This window comes from Dicentrarchus labrax, unplaced genomic scaffold (genome assembly GCF_905237075.1).
Source record: "Dicentrarchus labrax unplaced genomic scaffold, dlabrax2021, whole genome shotgun sequence".
Lineage (NCBI taxonomy): Eukaryota > Metazoa > Chordata > Actinopteri > Moronidae > Dicentrarchus > Dicentrarchus labrax.
In genome coordinates, this window is record NW_026136705.1 from 24,649,133 (window position 1) to 24,665,332 (window position 16,200).

A 16,200-nucleotide genomic window follows, 5' to 3' on the forward strand; every position below is an offset into this window, starting at 1 on the left:
TGAGTTCTTGTTTTCTCTGTAGCTTCTCTTCTGTTCTTTATAAAAAAAAACATAATCCTGAAGTACAAAGTACAAAGAAAGCTGTGAGACAAGAACAGGGTCCCATAAAGCGGAAGCTGCAGTGGAGGGTCGTCCACCAGTTTCATTCACCTTTTTAAGTTGACATAAATGGTATTCTTCAAATGAATCATATTATATAAATGCATATTTAATGGGTGTCTTAAGTAATTATTATATATTCTACTGGAAATATAATTTATTTTGTTTTTATTCTGTCATTATGACTGACTGGAGGATCTGTTTTATAAGACCTATGAAACATAACCTTATCACAACCAGACTCCTATCATAATACAGAATTTTAGTCAGGCAGTAAACTGAACAGCTATGGTAACGTGTGAGAGGATAGGAGAGGACACAGAGAGCAGAAGAGGTTGGTGGTAGGGAAGGTGGACAGCTGACAAAGCCCCTCTTATGTCTGGGTTAATGTTTAGCCTGAGGCCGAGCAGCTCATGGCCCTGCAGCCGTCTGATCCGGCTGCTGCTGCTGCCTCCGCCCGCCAGGAACAACTCGTCTAAAATGGTGAGTGCTGCAGTGACACTCCGTGTTTTAGCATTAGCATTCATAAGCATCTTATCTACGAGGCTGGAGTTATGTACGTGTGTTGTGTGTGTGTAATCCAATGACACAAACTTGTAGGGTCTGAAACAGCAAGTGGCGATAGCCCCGTGGAAGAGGCGCCCTCTTCGTCGTATAAAAAAACCGTACGCCAAACTCTAGTCGAAACACTTTGAATTAAATTTCTACATGACAATAGGTAAACAGAGATATCTATTAAGCTGAATTTGTGGTATTTGTTAGTTGCTACTGAGCTTTTCTTCAATTCGGCGCACATACTTTGATTGATCTAACTCACCAGATAATATAAACCTAAAATTTCAACTTCATGAGCACAGCTGTGCTCTTTCCTCCCAACTGGGTAACGTTACTGTATATTTCGTCATTCTGTGAGCATTTGCGATGTCATAAAGTTTAATACTTGGGCATTAAGTTCTGATGTGTGAATTATTAAGGTGCCGAATTGAAGAGTGGGCTGTAACAAGTCAGACTAGGGTAACTTTAATATTATTGTGAGTGTGAATTTGCAGCTAAGTAAGCCAATATCTAATACATTCAGAATTAATAAAGAAGTTTGGTGCGGGTTTTTAAAAGGTAGCTACATACCGAGAATTCACTCACAGTGATAATACAGTCATATATGAACATCACAGTAATATTTAATTTATGAGTGGCTACTGCTTGACTTGTTTGGTTCTTCATTAGGTCAGCGTTAGTACTCATTACTGGTGCTACGCTGCCACCTTGTGGACGCAGCACTAATAGCACTCAGGTAACTGCTACAATGAATGAATGTGAATAAATAAACTCAAAATTAGTGGTTCCACAGTGACAATAAAGACTGAATCAGTACGTTTGGATTAAAGTGACCTAAGGTTAGAAGAAATCATCATAAAAATAAATACTAATAACTACTTTTAATATTGTTATTTATCAGATAAAAGTAACTTTTAGAGATGTGATGTTGAAGGATGTACTTCCCTGTTTTACAACTGTAACAAAAACCACAAATGACATGTTTAATACATTAATTAATACACATTTAATACCACTTATAGAGCCCAGCACAGCAGATTCATTGAGAGAAAAAGTGCTCTATTCCAACTACAACAAGAACCACACAGTTATGTTGTACACATTCTGCCTTTTGTGTGTGTCTCCAGTCGTCAGATGCCCACTGGCTCTCCCCTGCAGACCGGGATCAGCTGTTGATGGAGCTCAGGGCCACAGGCTGGGTGGAGATGGAGAACCGCAATGCCATTTTCAAAGAGCTTCACTTTAAAACCTTTAATCAGGTGTGTGTGTGTGTGTGTATTTTCGATGTACTTCTGATATGTTAGCGCCAATGTTAGACCTTTTGAGTTCAGAACATTTTTGTAACATGAGGTTATTTTGTCACTTGCTTTAGTTTAATTCAGGGTCCAGACTTGGCTAAAATTACATTTAGGTAATGGGACAATTAAATCAGGTCAGGTAACATAGTGTATAGCAGGTTATCATTTAAAATAGAAGCTGTGTTGCATGTGATTTATATTGTGATGATTTCCAACACGCACAGAGATGAACACACGGTAGGGCTGATTTTAGTTTCCATATTTAATATAAGATTTTTTTCCATATTGGCAGCACTAAAACATCTGCTGTCGTTAAAAAACTTAAGTCAAAATTTGGATAGTCGTAGCTAAAAATATTTTGTACACTCAAATTATTAATATTAACAGTCATAAATAATCACTGGGATCACAATATTGTACCAAATATGCAAGTGCTTATTTGGGTTTTTGTTCAGTTTACCACCAAAGACAGAACACACACATACACACAGGCAGCCGACATCTGCTTCAGTCTTTGTAGTTTTTTATTCCAGACGGTTGGAAGAGTCTGCGATGGAACTCATTTTTTTTCTTCTAGTTTTGTAGAAATCTGTCAGCCTCTGTGTTCTGCTGTTGTAAGCTGGCTGGAGGTTTTGTTTGATGGGGATCAGGACGCAGACCGCCAGACGCACAGCCATCTCGCTAACCATCGGAAACACACAAATTCATCTGTGTATATATGCTGATTGGTTGCAGGTGTAGCAGGGGGCAGGTTCCTCCTTGCTTTCACTGGTTTCATGAGGCTCATGGATTTTTCTTTGTTCCTACCTGTAGCTGTGTTACTGTATGTGAATCTTTGTATTGCGACGAGAAATAATTGTCAAGTGTTTTATTAACTTAAAGAAGTGCTAATTTAAAGCACTTGATAAACAGAATGGGCAAGTTTATCACATTTAGGGCTGTTCCTTTCAATACTAGTGCTTTTTCTATCTCTTATTTTTGGGAATATTTAATATAATATAACATATTTTTGAACGAGAATTGATTCATGTTTAATCTCTGTGTCATACCATCAAAAAGACCCATCCCACACGAGATTACACGATGTACAAAAATAATACAGCATAATATAAAATCCTGTAATTGATATTTATTTTCACACACATACTGTGCATGTTCCTAAACTAAATATCAGAACAGAAAACATCATTTAAAAATCTAATTAGTGACATACTACGTATATGAAAGCTAACTCTATAACACATTTATTCTTTGTGTTCATGCATTGAAATGGAAAGTAATCTGATTGTTTTAACTGTCAATATTTCAACAAAAAGTAATCCCAGTCCTTTGTAATCCAGCTGCGATCACTTTTTTCTCAGACCACAACACAATGATCATTCCTGTTTCTCATTTTGTGCCAAAACCTCTCATGCATCAGTGTTTAACATTAACACTGCGAGCGGTGTTCAGTTAGTTGTGATCTGCAACTTCACTGCTAGATGCCACTAAATCCTGTGAGGTTAAGATTATACAATATTTATAGTGTTTCTGTAAAATGTTCTAAACTCGAGCTCTAGATTTGGAGCTTTTGACTGCATACAACAACCCTACTTTAGAAAATGGAACTTACTCTAGGTGTTATTGTGACCCTAGTACACAATTAGGTCACGTGACAGAAACAGGTGCTACGATCTTCCCTTCATGTATTGCCAATTGTTAAAGCTCCAGACCAAAAAAAAAGCAAGTGAACCTTGAGGTTGGTGTACTTTATCATAGGTGTTCCTTCAGATATGTACATTCTTCAGGATCTACCTCTTCTGTGTAATGGACCTGCTTCAAGAAGTACTGCAAACAACTCAGAGTGTTTAATTTAACCGGCTTGTTGTACCAGACAGGTGCGGTTTAGTCAGATAATAGTCAGATAAAGTCTCAGAACTATCACACTTATTGTGACCTACATTGCAGTTCATACCAGTTCTTCTTGGGGGTTAAAAGAAACACTAAAAGTTATATATAAATCTTTTGCATTGGTAAGGCAGCCAGCTACTTTGCCTCAGCCTTGTACTGGGCAAAGTAAGCTGCAACATCTCAAGGCCACTTAGCGGACTTCCTCTAATCCTGTCGTTAGTTGTTTTAGCCCCTAAAATAGTCTGTTTTTACACTTCCCCGTGTTTGAAGTCGGTGGGGTGAGCACTGACCTCCCCCATCTGCTCCTCCTGGCTCTAAAGCCTCTCCTCTTACCCCGACACGTCAGGCTGCATTACCCTGAGACACGCCAGGCGCCCAGTTGGCAGCAATTGGAGTTTCGATCAGAATGATTTCTTTCACAAACAATCAAATTGGTTAAAATGTTTCATCTGGTTCACAAACCACTAACAACCCCATCATTCCTTCTGGTAGATGTGCATTACTTTCTGTTTTTTTCTTCCTTGTTGCCACCCTCCTTTCCCCATCTCCGTCTCTCTCCGTCTTTGTCTGTCTCTCATTCCCATTCTGTGCCCCATGTTATTGGGGAATGAGCTCATGTTGTTCCAATTTTACATGCTGGCAACTCGCTCCGTCTGTCTCCCTCTGTCCTTCTTTTTCACCCTCTTTTATTTTCTCTCCCGCCACACCACCTCCCCAATTCTCTGATGCATTTTCACAAAGTCTCTAGCTCGTTTTTCATGGCTGTTCTTAAAGGGCTTTTACCAGAGGGGAATGGAGATGAGGAGCGACATGCTGGCTGATTTCCATTCGCCACTTATCTGCGAGTGATGGGCTTGAGGAAATCAGATCCCCAAGAGTTTATAATGAGAATAACAAATCCCTGCTCTGTGAGTTGACACTTCCTCTTGTGGTCTGTAGGGGGCGGTAGAGGTGTGTCTATGACTGTGTAAATCTGCTGAAGTGGAGGTGAATACATGAGGCACAGATCCACTCATGGCTGCAAATGAACTAAAAAAGAAGATGACAGCTGGATTTGCTTTTTTGACTTTATTTTTTCTTTGATTACAGCAAGTGGAAAGTGTTATGATGTTGCTGTGACCAGCTGGGTAATTTATCTGCGGCAATGTGGCTACGCTGCGTTGTTAGTGGCAGTGGTCTGAGAAGTAACTGTGAATTATTTTCCTCATCAACTCTGGTAATATTTAATCAGGTTTGAGAGGTGAAATCCTCTCTCTGGAGTCCCTTTGGTCAGTGAGAATCCCTGCAATCATATGTGGAAACTTTGTGTGTGTGTGTGTGTGTGTGTGTGTGTGTGTGTGTGTGTGTGTGTGTGTGTGTGTGTGTCTTTAATACTGTAAATTTTAGTTGGAACTGGTGCTTGTTTTTAAGTTGCAGTCACTGATATTGTTTACGCGTCGGGCATTATGTTATGTATGTTTACAGATGACCATCTGCTTTAAATTTCAGTGGATGAAGTGGAAACATTCATGCGACACAAGTGAAATGGGTAGCCTTAAGATGCAGTTTGTATAGGAGAAGTGGGCTGTGCATGCTCAACTGTTGTGTTATGTTAGCTGAAGTTGACAACAATGGCATTCCATCCTTCCCCACAAATATTCAGTCATGTAGTGATGGGAAAAAATCACTAATAAGCTACATTTAGGATGGAAAAATGGCTGGTTATTATCTTGAGTCTCTCCTGCAAAGTGAACAAGCCCCTCCCTAATATAGAGGGAGAAAACTTTAACCAGGTAAATGTGTGTGTCCAGAGTTCATTAAACGTTGAACAGGCTAATGAGGATGTCCTTCGGAGTTCATTTAATTTTAGAGACAATTACAGGTGAAATTTTTAGCGTGTTAATCAGGTAGTCGATTGACCAAAAAATGGGTTGACGACAATAAAGTGTTTTGAAAAAATGCCAAATACGAGGATTTGCTGTTTAAATTGAAAATCATGTTCTGAATATTGGGTATTTGGGTTTCAGACAAAACAATGACTTTTAAAAACTAAATGATCAAGCGATTAACCAATTATTAGATAATGAAATGTTAGTTTTAGCCCTGTTTGGGAAACTACTTAGTACAATGTTCACCTAGTTAATTTAGGAGAGGTAGCGCAAATTAAACAGTAAGGGAACCCCGTCTCTAATGAGAACAGAACAAATAGTCGATCAATCGATTACTTTTGAACTATTAATTAAATAGCCAACTTTCAGTATATTGAAAAAGAGTATGAAAGGGTCAGCAATCAGGTCTCCAGATATGTAATGGACAGGGAAGCGTGTGGTTCAACCTTAAAATGAGCACATAAATGGGACAGACAGTTGCTGTGATGCAGTAAAACGCCACAAAGCTGTTTTATAAACTGTCTTGAGGTCATATTAGAAAGCTGTTCCACGTCAAAATGTTTGCTGAAATAATGAAATGGCAATATATGCATGTAAATTTACAGCACGTCCGTGCAAAAAAATAATACAACAAAAACAAAAAAAGAATAGGACACAAACTTGAGACAAACAACATGCCAAAGTTGCGGTTCACCACAGACAATAACTGCATTACAAATACTGGAAAAAGCTGCAGCATCTATGCAGCTTCTGGACTTAAGTTCCAATTTTGTAGACTGAGGAGAGCACCGCTGTGTGCCGACAGCTCCCTCTGCTCCCGCCGCTCCGCTCTCACAGGCTGATCCCCCTTTTTATATTCAGTCAGGGGCTCCCTCTCCACCAAATCTCCTTCAAGCCTCTGCCTCTCGTTACGGGCCTTGCTCTGCTTGTGTTGAATAAGTTGTCCTACAACTAAAACTGAGCCCCTGGGTAAACCAAACTCTCAGAGCCATCCCCCTCCTGCTTCTCACACACACACACACACACACACACACACACACACAGACACAGACACAGACACATACTCTCAGAGAGTACATGCACAAGGGTTAGACTGATGAATTATTTTGCTGACAATGGCCGCTTGTCCTTGATATAGGCTTGTTGGTGCTCCGTATCTGTAAATTCACTTCTCTTGTGACATACAAACAGTTACAAAGTTAACAATTCAAATGGTTTCTATACACAACTAATTACAAGTATAAATTTTTTAGTATTTTGAGTGTTTGTCGATTGACACATACTTAGAATTTTGATCAACTGTTACCCTTTTGGTCAATTATTTATTAGTAAAATGAATAAACATTTGTTGGTTAAAACTAAAAAAATACTATGATTAGCATGTTATTCTTTGTGTCACATTATTATAAAAAAATATGCTGAATACAAATTAAATTATTACTTGAAAAACAAATGGACAGATCTGTCAGTATAGGAAATAATCAGCCCCAATTCAATTAATTTTTGTTTTAAAATTAAGTTTTGTTGCTGTGGATAATCTGTTTCAGCGGCTGTTTCACTGACAAAAGTAAAATTCTGGCGGAAACACAGAAAAGCGGTCGTTTTCTGGCACAAAAATAAAAATATATATATATATGTTTAATAATCAGTCCATCAGCCTTAAAAACCCCCTATCTAAGCCCTAGTATTTACACACACATATACACCCTACACAAGCGCTCACACCATATCTCTTACTCAGAGTCAGAGGCCGGTTAATCGGCTCAGCGGTGTTCAGTTCCCACCTCCGTCTCCAAAATGGAACTTTCCCTGGGAACTGGAGGCGTCCTGCATTCATCTCGTTTTGCAAAAAATGGCTGGAGGGAACCGGCGAGGTGTGGCGCCCAAGCGGAGGTGGTTAGATAATCTGGCTATCAGTCCTTGGGTAAGCTAAGATGGCCCTGACGTCTGCTGTCTTTTGACGAGCCCAATGTCTTTTTAAGCTCTTGCTGGTAACCCTGCAGTTAATGAGGGGGTTTGCATAAGTTGGCCTTAACACCATGCTTGAGCATTACATGACACTCTTTACATAAATAGGAGCTGACTTGTGTGAACATTTGTTACACAGGATATTAGTCACTTAATGAGTGCTCACAACGTGCATCACCTTTGTAAGAGTATCAAGCTCCTTACTGTGTTTCTCAACTTTAACTTGAGAAGATTATGATGTTACACATGCCCAGTAGAGCACTCTCTACTACATGAAAGAACTTCAGCGCTTGGCAGCTTTGCATCGTAATTATTCAATATTTTACATGTCAACTTAGCGGGTAGCCTAGTCCGGCCAGCTGGAAGCCCGTGAAGAGCTGTTTGGGAAAGAAGAGAAATGAGACATAAGAGGTGTGGTCATCATCATCATCATCATCACCACCACCACCACCGTGCAATTCACAGCGTTCTTGCCTTTCACTGCGGAGTAGTGAAGGTTTTCCAGGGGGCTGACGCTGACGCGGGTGATGATGGGGCTCGCAGGGTAATCATCGGGTAGTCGTGGTGGTGTGTAATGGAGGAGAGCGGCTTGTCTTCATGTGTGTGTCGGCACATACTTGTGTGTATGCTGAGGACGTTTGCATGTGTGCATTCGTACATGCATCAGTGTGCATGTGTGTGTCTGTCAGAGGCTAGTGAAGAGTAGGCACAATCTGCATGCACTTAGTCCTGGCAAGACAGAGCAGGCGTTTCTAAGCCCCTGGACCGCGCAGCGGTGGAAAACCGATCTGTAAATAACAGACACATGTGTTTGAAACTGAGTCCTGTATTTCAGCCCACGGCCGCAATGAGAGAGAGAACACCACTCTGCTCCGACGTCAAATTGTCTCATCCAGTGTTGTATGACAATCATGCCGTAATAGCACCCAGTCGGCTCCTCAAAAGCGGGTACATGGGGAAAGGGGCATAGCGGGGGTCTGCTGTCGGGTGTTTCTGATTATTTGAGATGGGGGCCTGCATAATATCATGTCAAATTATCTGACTCTGACAGCTACAGCTTGTTGGGCCAGTTGGAGAGAACGGCTGGCTGGCTGAATGGATGGATAGTCGACTGGCTGGCTGACCTGTTGGCTCGAGAAGTGTGGCCCGTACAATACAAATGGGGTAAACAAAGCACTTTGAGAGGGAGAGTCCTTGACCTCTGTTGACATAAGACCTCAGCTGCGAGTTGAGGGTTGGTTTTATTTTCTTGTTTGGCCCAAGTGGAGGGCGTTGAGTTGACCTGCAGGTGACAGACAGGCGTAGCACCGCCACTTCGCCAGTATTGTGTCCCGCTACTCTCCTTACTGCCCCCGAGGGACCACCACCTGTGAGAGAAGGCCGATGTAGGGCACGGTTTTTCGGGCCTTTTCAGGATTTCAGGTTTTTTTGGATATTCCACTCCAATTCATTTGTAGTGGGAGATTACTACTATTCTTGCTTTTTTCTCTTCTTATTTTTCCCGGGACAGGAAGAGTCTTTCCCGAGGGTTCATGTTGCACACAGGCTGAACTTGTCATCTTCTGTTTCACATTCCGCTTTCCTTTAAGTTGCATTTTGCGCTGTGGTTCGTTTGCACATCAATGACGTCTATATAGAGACACGTAATTTTTCAGGAAGTGTGATACTTCTCTTGATAAAAGCCCAGCGCGGCCGCATATTGTACAGCACTTTGAAGTTTGGATAATGAGCATAAGCTCTGGTTGGGGTTGGTTCACTGTAACTCAATTGATTCAAAATGCAAATAAAAAACACACTACTAATACAGCATTTGTTCTTAATCCTTGGCGAACTTCATCATGCCATGAGCTGACTTTGGAAGAAAAATATACTTCTTGAATTAAAACTGAATTGAAGTGACCAATTATTGGTCCAGACTAGAAGTCCCTCCTTCTGCCAAGTTTGGAAATCTGTGGAAACGTATCATACAGATGTGACTGCAGATGTTTGCAGTTGGAAACCCGTTGTAATGTCACTGAATCTACAATTGTTTTATTGTGATAATGTTGCTTTAAAGTGGTGTGACCCAGTTGGCAGACGTGTAGTGTTAAAAGGGATCCTCCCTGTATTAAAGGGGGAAGTACACCCATTATTCACACATGCTGATCCAGGCCAGGAGCCTGAAAACACTCCAATGGGAATAAATATGAAACTGTTCCAGTAAAATGCAACCCTATTTTCTTACAGTTATGTAGCCCGGCCATAATCAGCATACGGCATTTGGACTGCTGACCACAAGCCTCAAATTCCGCCAAGAAATTAACTGGCATTAAGTAAAGCTCAACTGATTCTGGATTTTTGAGGATGATACTGATATTTTTCCGATAAAAATAACTCTGATCACGATGTATCATCTGATCTTCATTTCTTAACATAAACACGTAACAACATAGCCAAACAGTTTTGATAAGGAATCCTTAAATTTGGGTATTAAATTGCGACATGTACTGAACGGGATGTTCTACAGTTGAAAAATAAACTTGATGAGACTGTTTCTAGATTAAATTAAATATATCTTTCTGTAACACAGTTAACAATTGTTATATATCAGCCAACATATATGCAAATATAGACACTGTATGTCTGTAAATAGTCAAAATAGGTTCATATTGGTCTGGCTCTAACATTAAATAATCTGTGACACAGAGCACCCTCTGCACGTGACAGTGGAAACAGCTATAGACTTATCTCTGTCATTCCAATTATGTTAGCTTGTTATTGACATAAGTCACATTTCAAATGGACACAGAGGAGTGTAATCATAATACTTTTTTATATGAACAAGCATCATTAGCATCTGCAGCTGAAAGGTCCAGAGAGTGCAGATGCACCACAGCGATGAACGAGCGTCTGGTACCAATTATGGTTGCAAAAATAAAAAGATGAAAATGACTGATTTTAAATGTTAGTGTAAAATACTGTCTTCACTTCACATATTCTTAGCCCAAGTTTGGCCGATGGGGAGTGTCTTGAAATGCCAAGGGATGAGTTTTTGTTCCATAACAGAGACCAGGCTGGAAAGTGAGTTTTAGAAAGAACATGGTGTTTTGAAACGGGACAATGTGCAGGAACCCTTAAGTGTTCACACAGAATCCTTTTACCTGTCACTCAATGTTCCTCAGCTGCAGATTAGCCGGAGCTCGGCCCTGAGAGAGAGGACATGTTTGGACAACACCTGACATGACAGGCTGCTTAACCATCTCCATTAGAGCCAATGAGAACTGAGAAAAAGCAGACCGCCTCAGTCTCCAAATTGGTGCCAGTGGGGTCAAGTTGCAGGAATATGCCAATTACTTAAATTGATCAGGAGACGGTTTCCTTGATAACCAATTTGATCAAGCTGCCGATCGTGTTACACGTGTCGTGCAGCACGAGCACCGAACAGGGCGTCTAAGAAATTGGTTACAACACACTAAAAAGGCTAAACGCAATTTCTTCTGCGAGAGTAATTCTGTTTCGTCATGTCAGGTGGTGGACGGGGCCGCAGCCATGGCCTGTAAACAATGGCGTTTCAGTTGATTTAATTAGGCAGGGAGGAAGTATTTAGGGGCTTAATTGAGATTGCAGTGGGAAATTGCTCTGAAATAGGTCTACCTGATTTTTTTTTTCCCCTCTTCACAGTGGGCATGACGAGGGATTTCACTCTCCTCTTTGTAGATAATTAGAATAACCATAATCACTCCCTGGATGGCCTGTGATTGGAGGGAGCCACATGCCAAACTCGAAATATGAAGAGTGTGTATTTTTCTGAGTGTGTGCCTGCATGCTGTCTGCTCCTTACATGGGTGTGGAAGATATGCACATACATGCCTTCATGAGGGTTTTCTACATGCACAGAGACGCCGTCTTGTGCTTCTCTTTGCCTCAGATGGCAGCATTGCTCCTTGTGCTTTATGTGTCTGCCGCTACATGTCTAGCTTTCTCTTTGCAGCTGCAACAAGTAGTCGATTTCTCAGTCACTCGCCAGAAAATTAATAGCCAACTATTTTGATAATCAATTAATCATCTTTTGGTTCCATCTTCTTTAATATTAATATCTTCTGGTTTCTTTCGTGTTCTGATTGTAAACTTAATATCTTTGGCTTTTGGTCTCTTTTTTGGACAAAATAAGACATTTGAAGACACCTGGAATTTGGGACATTGTGATTGTTGTTTTTAATAATTTTCTACCATTGTACAGATCAAATAATTATCGATTAATAGATTTTGTCCTCATTAGAACAAGTTCACAGTTTTTTATGTATTTAAATACTAAATATTTACATTTATATTGTATGTCTACTTTTTACGAATTTCATTTTTACCATCAGTTACCTGGGGGCCACTGGCCAGGTTGTTCTCCAATGTTAAACGTTTTTGCGATAATAAATTTCAGCTATATACGTTCTGGAGCTGAGCTACTCATCTTTCCCTCTGTCCTGTTGTATTTAGCATTTAATGTGTTTAGTAGAACAATAGTGCTTTATATTATATTCCTGGAGAATGTCAGCTTTCTTCTTGCAGCTGAGATTCAAAGCAGTCACTTTAAACTGAAAATATAATCTGTTGTCCACCTCTTTTGAAACTATCTGTGCTCCAGGTCAACCTTTCTGTGGTGTCGCTTTACTTAAAGTCTATTCTATTTAGCATTTATATACAGTATATAATAATTTAATAAATGAACACATGTAATACAGTTGTAGGCAGATATGAGCGTTTATTAATGCACTTGTCAACAACTGTAATTCGCCTTCAAGTGGAGGCTGGTGTATAAAACAATGATTGGCAATATAGGAAAACGTTAAAGCTGTAATAATATAAAATATGTCTAAATCTGAGAAGGTATAATGGCTGACAGATACTGTACATTAATTACCACACTGCCCTCGGTCAAACAGATACTGACACACAGACCTGCAGCTCATAATTATAATGCATTCATGACACAGACAGGGATGAAAGGAGAGGGATAGACGAAGACAGCGTTGTAACCTGGGTCCCAACCTCCAACCCAAATGTCCCGCACACAACAAAATAAGTCAATATAGGCAGAGGGCAGGGTCTCTAAAGATACACACACCGCCACACACTTCTGGTGATAATGTATATATGTTTGAGTCTATACATGGAATTTTAGGAAAATCCTGCATATATATATATATATATATATAGTATACATTTAAACTTTTATTCATTCAACTTTACAATGATTTTGAGGCTGTAGTTGGTACTGTTTAACTGTTTTACATTATTACATTATTGTTGTTGTATATTAGAGTTGTTTCCAATATTAAGTCACACAAAGAATTACATAAAGAAGCTTTTTTGATGGTAATAGCAGAGAGGAGAAATCTATTTCCTGAATAGTTTTTGATTGACAGTTGATTGTTGTTTCTTTCTATCCAGGCGTTTGGCTTCATGTCACGGGTGGCTCTGCAGGCAGAGAAGATGAACCATCACCCAGAATGGTTCAATGTTTATAATAAGGTAATAACTTTCTCTACATTATGGCCCAAATCATAATTTGTAATAGTGACTGAGGAGTCACTTACAGCGCTGCATTTGTTTAGTATCCATTACAGAAATCACTGCGTGTAGAATCAAAGAACGTTATCATGGCTATGTGTTTGAGTTACTGCCATATTAACAATGCTACGGTTGGTTTGTAACAAATTACAGACACATCGAGATCAATCAACCCTGGATAAAGTCAGATTTTTTCATGTCAAACAATCCTCGCTGGTTCAGAGCTCTCCACTCAAAGCCTGAAACACACTCCGTTAGTCAGAACGACAAAAAAAAACAAAAAAACGCAGTAGCTTCACACTGTAATCCCATCGTTTTTCTTGTGAAAAGCTCTGCAAATATCTCCACCTCTCTTCCACCGAGCCCCCACAACCCCAACACTCACACACACTCTCACTTTCTCTCCCTCAGAAATAAAGTAGTGGTTGATATGACAAACCCAGTCCCTGAAAATCTCTCAGCATTAGGCTGTAGCCACTGAGTTACTGTGTGGTGGACCGGGCCGCTCTGACAGGAATGCTGCTCCTAATCCACTCTTTATTAAAGTGGCTGTAGAATGGTGCTACAGGTCTCTGGGCCCCCACAGCACTTTCCACCAGACACTTACACATAAATCCCACTCTGACTGAGGTTCAGCCTCGACAAAATAGATGATGTATACTGAGCTACTGCTAATGTTCTATTAATATTCATTCATGCTCTGCTCTGTTTTCTTGGCCCTCGATATAAAGATGTGAGTTTACAAAAATTTTTGCCGGGCCAGAGCTGCTCTCCAGGGAATTACCCCAGTGGGTGGAGCCGATAAGGTCCCCCATAAAAATTTCAAGTACTCTGAATGCAGCATGCTGGGCTCGGAGTTAGACACTGTATTTATCACAGTTAACAAATACCATGAGAATATCTGTCACTCGCTGTGGATCAAGGTTTAAAGGTCCAGTGTGTAACATTTAGGACGATTGATTGGCAAAAATTGAATATAATGTTCATAAGAATGTTCCCTTTAATGTATAATTACCTGAATATAGGAATTGTTGTGTTCTTGTTACATTAGAAGAACGGACAAACCAAACACTGGCTTGTCCGCGTTTTTTGCGGATTTTGTTGCCAACGAAGTTTCTGCTTTGTGCTTGGAAGGGGAGGGGGAAGCAATAGAGTCGCGATCTGCTACTCCACCGTTCGATGCCACTAAACCCTACACAATGGTCCTTTAAAAAGTACATAGAAACCACCACTTCAACATAATCCATTACTATATTAATAAACATGTGGTTCACCTTCTAAAACCACTCAATGAGAGAATTAATGAGACTATTTTAATAGATATCCTAGACAGATTTCTTTTCTAGTTAAATAATGATTACAGCACTAATTATCCTATTAATCTTTTTTTTTTTTTTTTTTGCTTTACTTGTTATTGTGTGTCCTCACAGGTCCAGATTACATTGACTACACATGACTGTGGAGGACTGTCAAAACGGGATATCAAAATGGCCAAGTTTATCGACAAAATTGCACTTTGTTTTTAATCTGAAAGTCTTGCTTTTTCCCAAATAAAATAATTTACTGTCTCCTGTTGATTCATCTGTCTTATAAAATAAAATCTGTGAAAGATATTCTATTTTGATGTTTGTATTTTGTTTGCAGCACATTTTGTATATACTTTCTGAAAGAATAAATCTTTGATTTTGTGAAACGTTCTTGTGTCTATAATTGATTTATAATAATGGAGCCCTGCACCAACGCTTGAATAAAATTTAATTTGTAAGGCTTTGTCAAAATCTTCGCTTTGTGGTTTAGATTCAGGATTCCCTCACTAACTGATTCTGGTAGATTTAATTTCATTGTGTGTGTCACTGTGTGGTTTTCTAGTTTTCAGCAGTGTTTATTTTCACACATGGAATTAGAATGGAGTGTAATTGCTCTGCAGAGCTCTGTCCGGTACTTGCCAACGATCCAGAAGATACTTTTCCCTGTCAGTCCTCCACCAGACCACATGTTCTCCCGTTGGCCCTGGAGAGTGGAGCAAAATGAGGAAAGGGTCAAAGTCAGTAGGAAGGGGATTTATTTGATTTACGGTTTGGTAAGGGATGAGTCAGCTAGGTCTGCTGTGTTTTCCGACTGGATCGCCATCAGGAGAAGATCAGCAAAGAGAAAAGAGTGCAATAACAGCCAGATCAGTAGTAGTGTTCTCATGCTGCCAACCTAAATTTTTCTGTAGCTGAGGATGCACAGCAGTGACTTTTTCTAGTTAAAGCACAGTGTTACCTGTGGTGGGATGGTAATCTAACAGTCCACTTTGGGGGTGGGGGTGTGGGGGTGCCTCCACTGCAATTAGGAGCACACTTACAGGAAACAGCAATTATACTGAGCAGCCAAGGTCATTACAATGAATGCATATTGCGTTCCTGCTAAATGAAATGGCCTTTCTGGTTTCTATAGGTATTCATGCTTTTCAAATTACTTCTCATTTGGACAGACCAGGTTGAAAAGCAAACCCATAGAACGCTGTACATTATCTACACTTTCGATGTTGCTCCCAAAGTTCAGTTTTTCCTTTTCTTTTAGGCTTCGACTAACATGGTAACTTGAATCACATGGGCTATAGACTGGCTGCATTTACATTAGATTAAATAATTTGTCAAATTTTCACATTGTTTCGCCTTTTTAACAGTGAAGGCCATCCAGGCCCACACACATGTTGGTGAGCCTAAAGCACATGCTCAAAGTTAGACATATATCATATTGCAAATATGATTTGGGAGCACTTAGCCCCTTGTTCATTCATCTGTATAGTGAAGTTCTGACCAAAATTACAGAAATGTTTCATCTGTTGAGTATTAAATTGCACAAAACACTGACCTACGTGGCTTTTTGTGCAGGAAGACAAATGCAAGGCTGGAAACAATACGAAACATTTCAAACCTTTTTAACCACCTTCCCTCTGTATGTATGGTACTGTGTTTCTCATTTGAATTGTC

At 39.9% G+C, this 16,200-nt stretch overlaps 1 protein-coding gene across 1 annotated transcript; it reads left to right on the forward strand.

Annotated features, from left to right (window-relative positions):
- Positions 1-385: 385 nt before the first annotated feature.
- LOC127363778 (pterin-4-alpha-carbinolamine dehydratase 2-like) lies at positions 386-14,915 on the forward strand. Its single transcript, XM_051400664.1, has 4 exons — positions 386-582; positions 1,782-1,913; positions 13,103-13,183; positions 14,653-14,915. Exons 1-4 carry the CDS (start codon positions 475-477, stop codon positions 14,746-14,748), a joined length of 417 nt encoding a protein of 138 aa, XP_051256624.1. The 5' UTR covers positions 386-474; the 3' UTR covers positions 14,749-14,915.
- Positions 14,916-16,200: the final 1,285 nt, after the last annotated feature.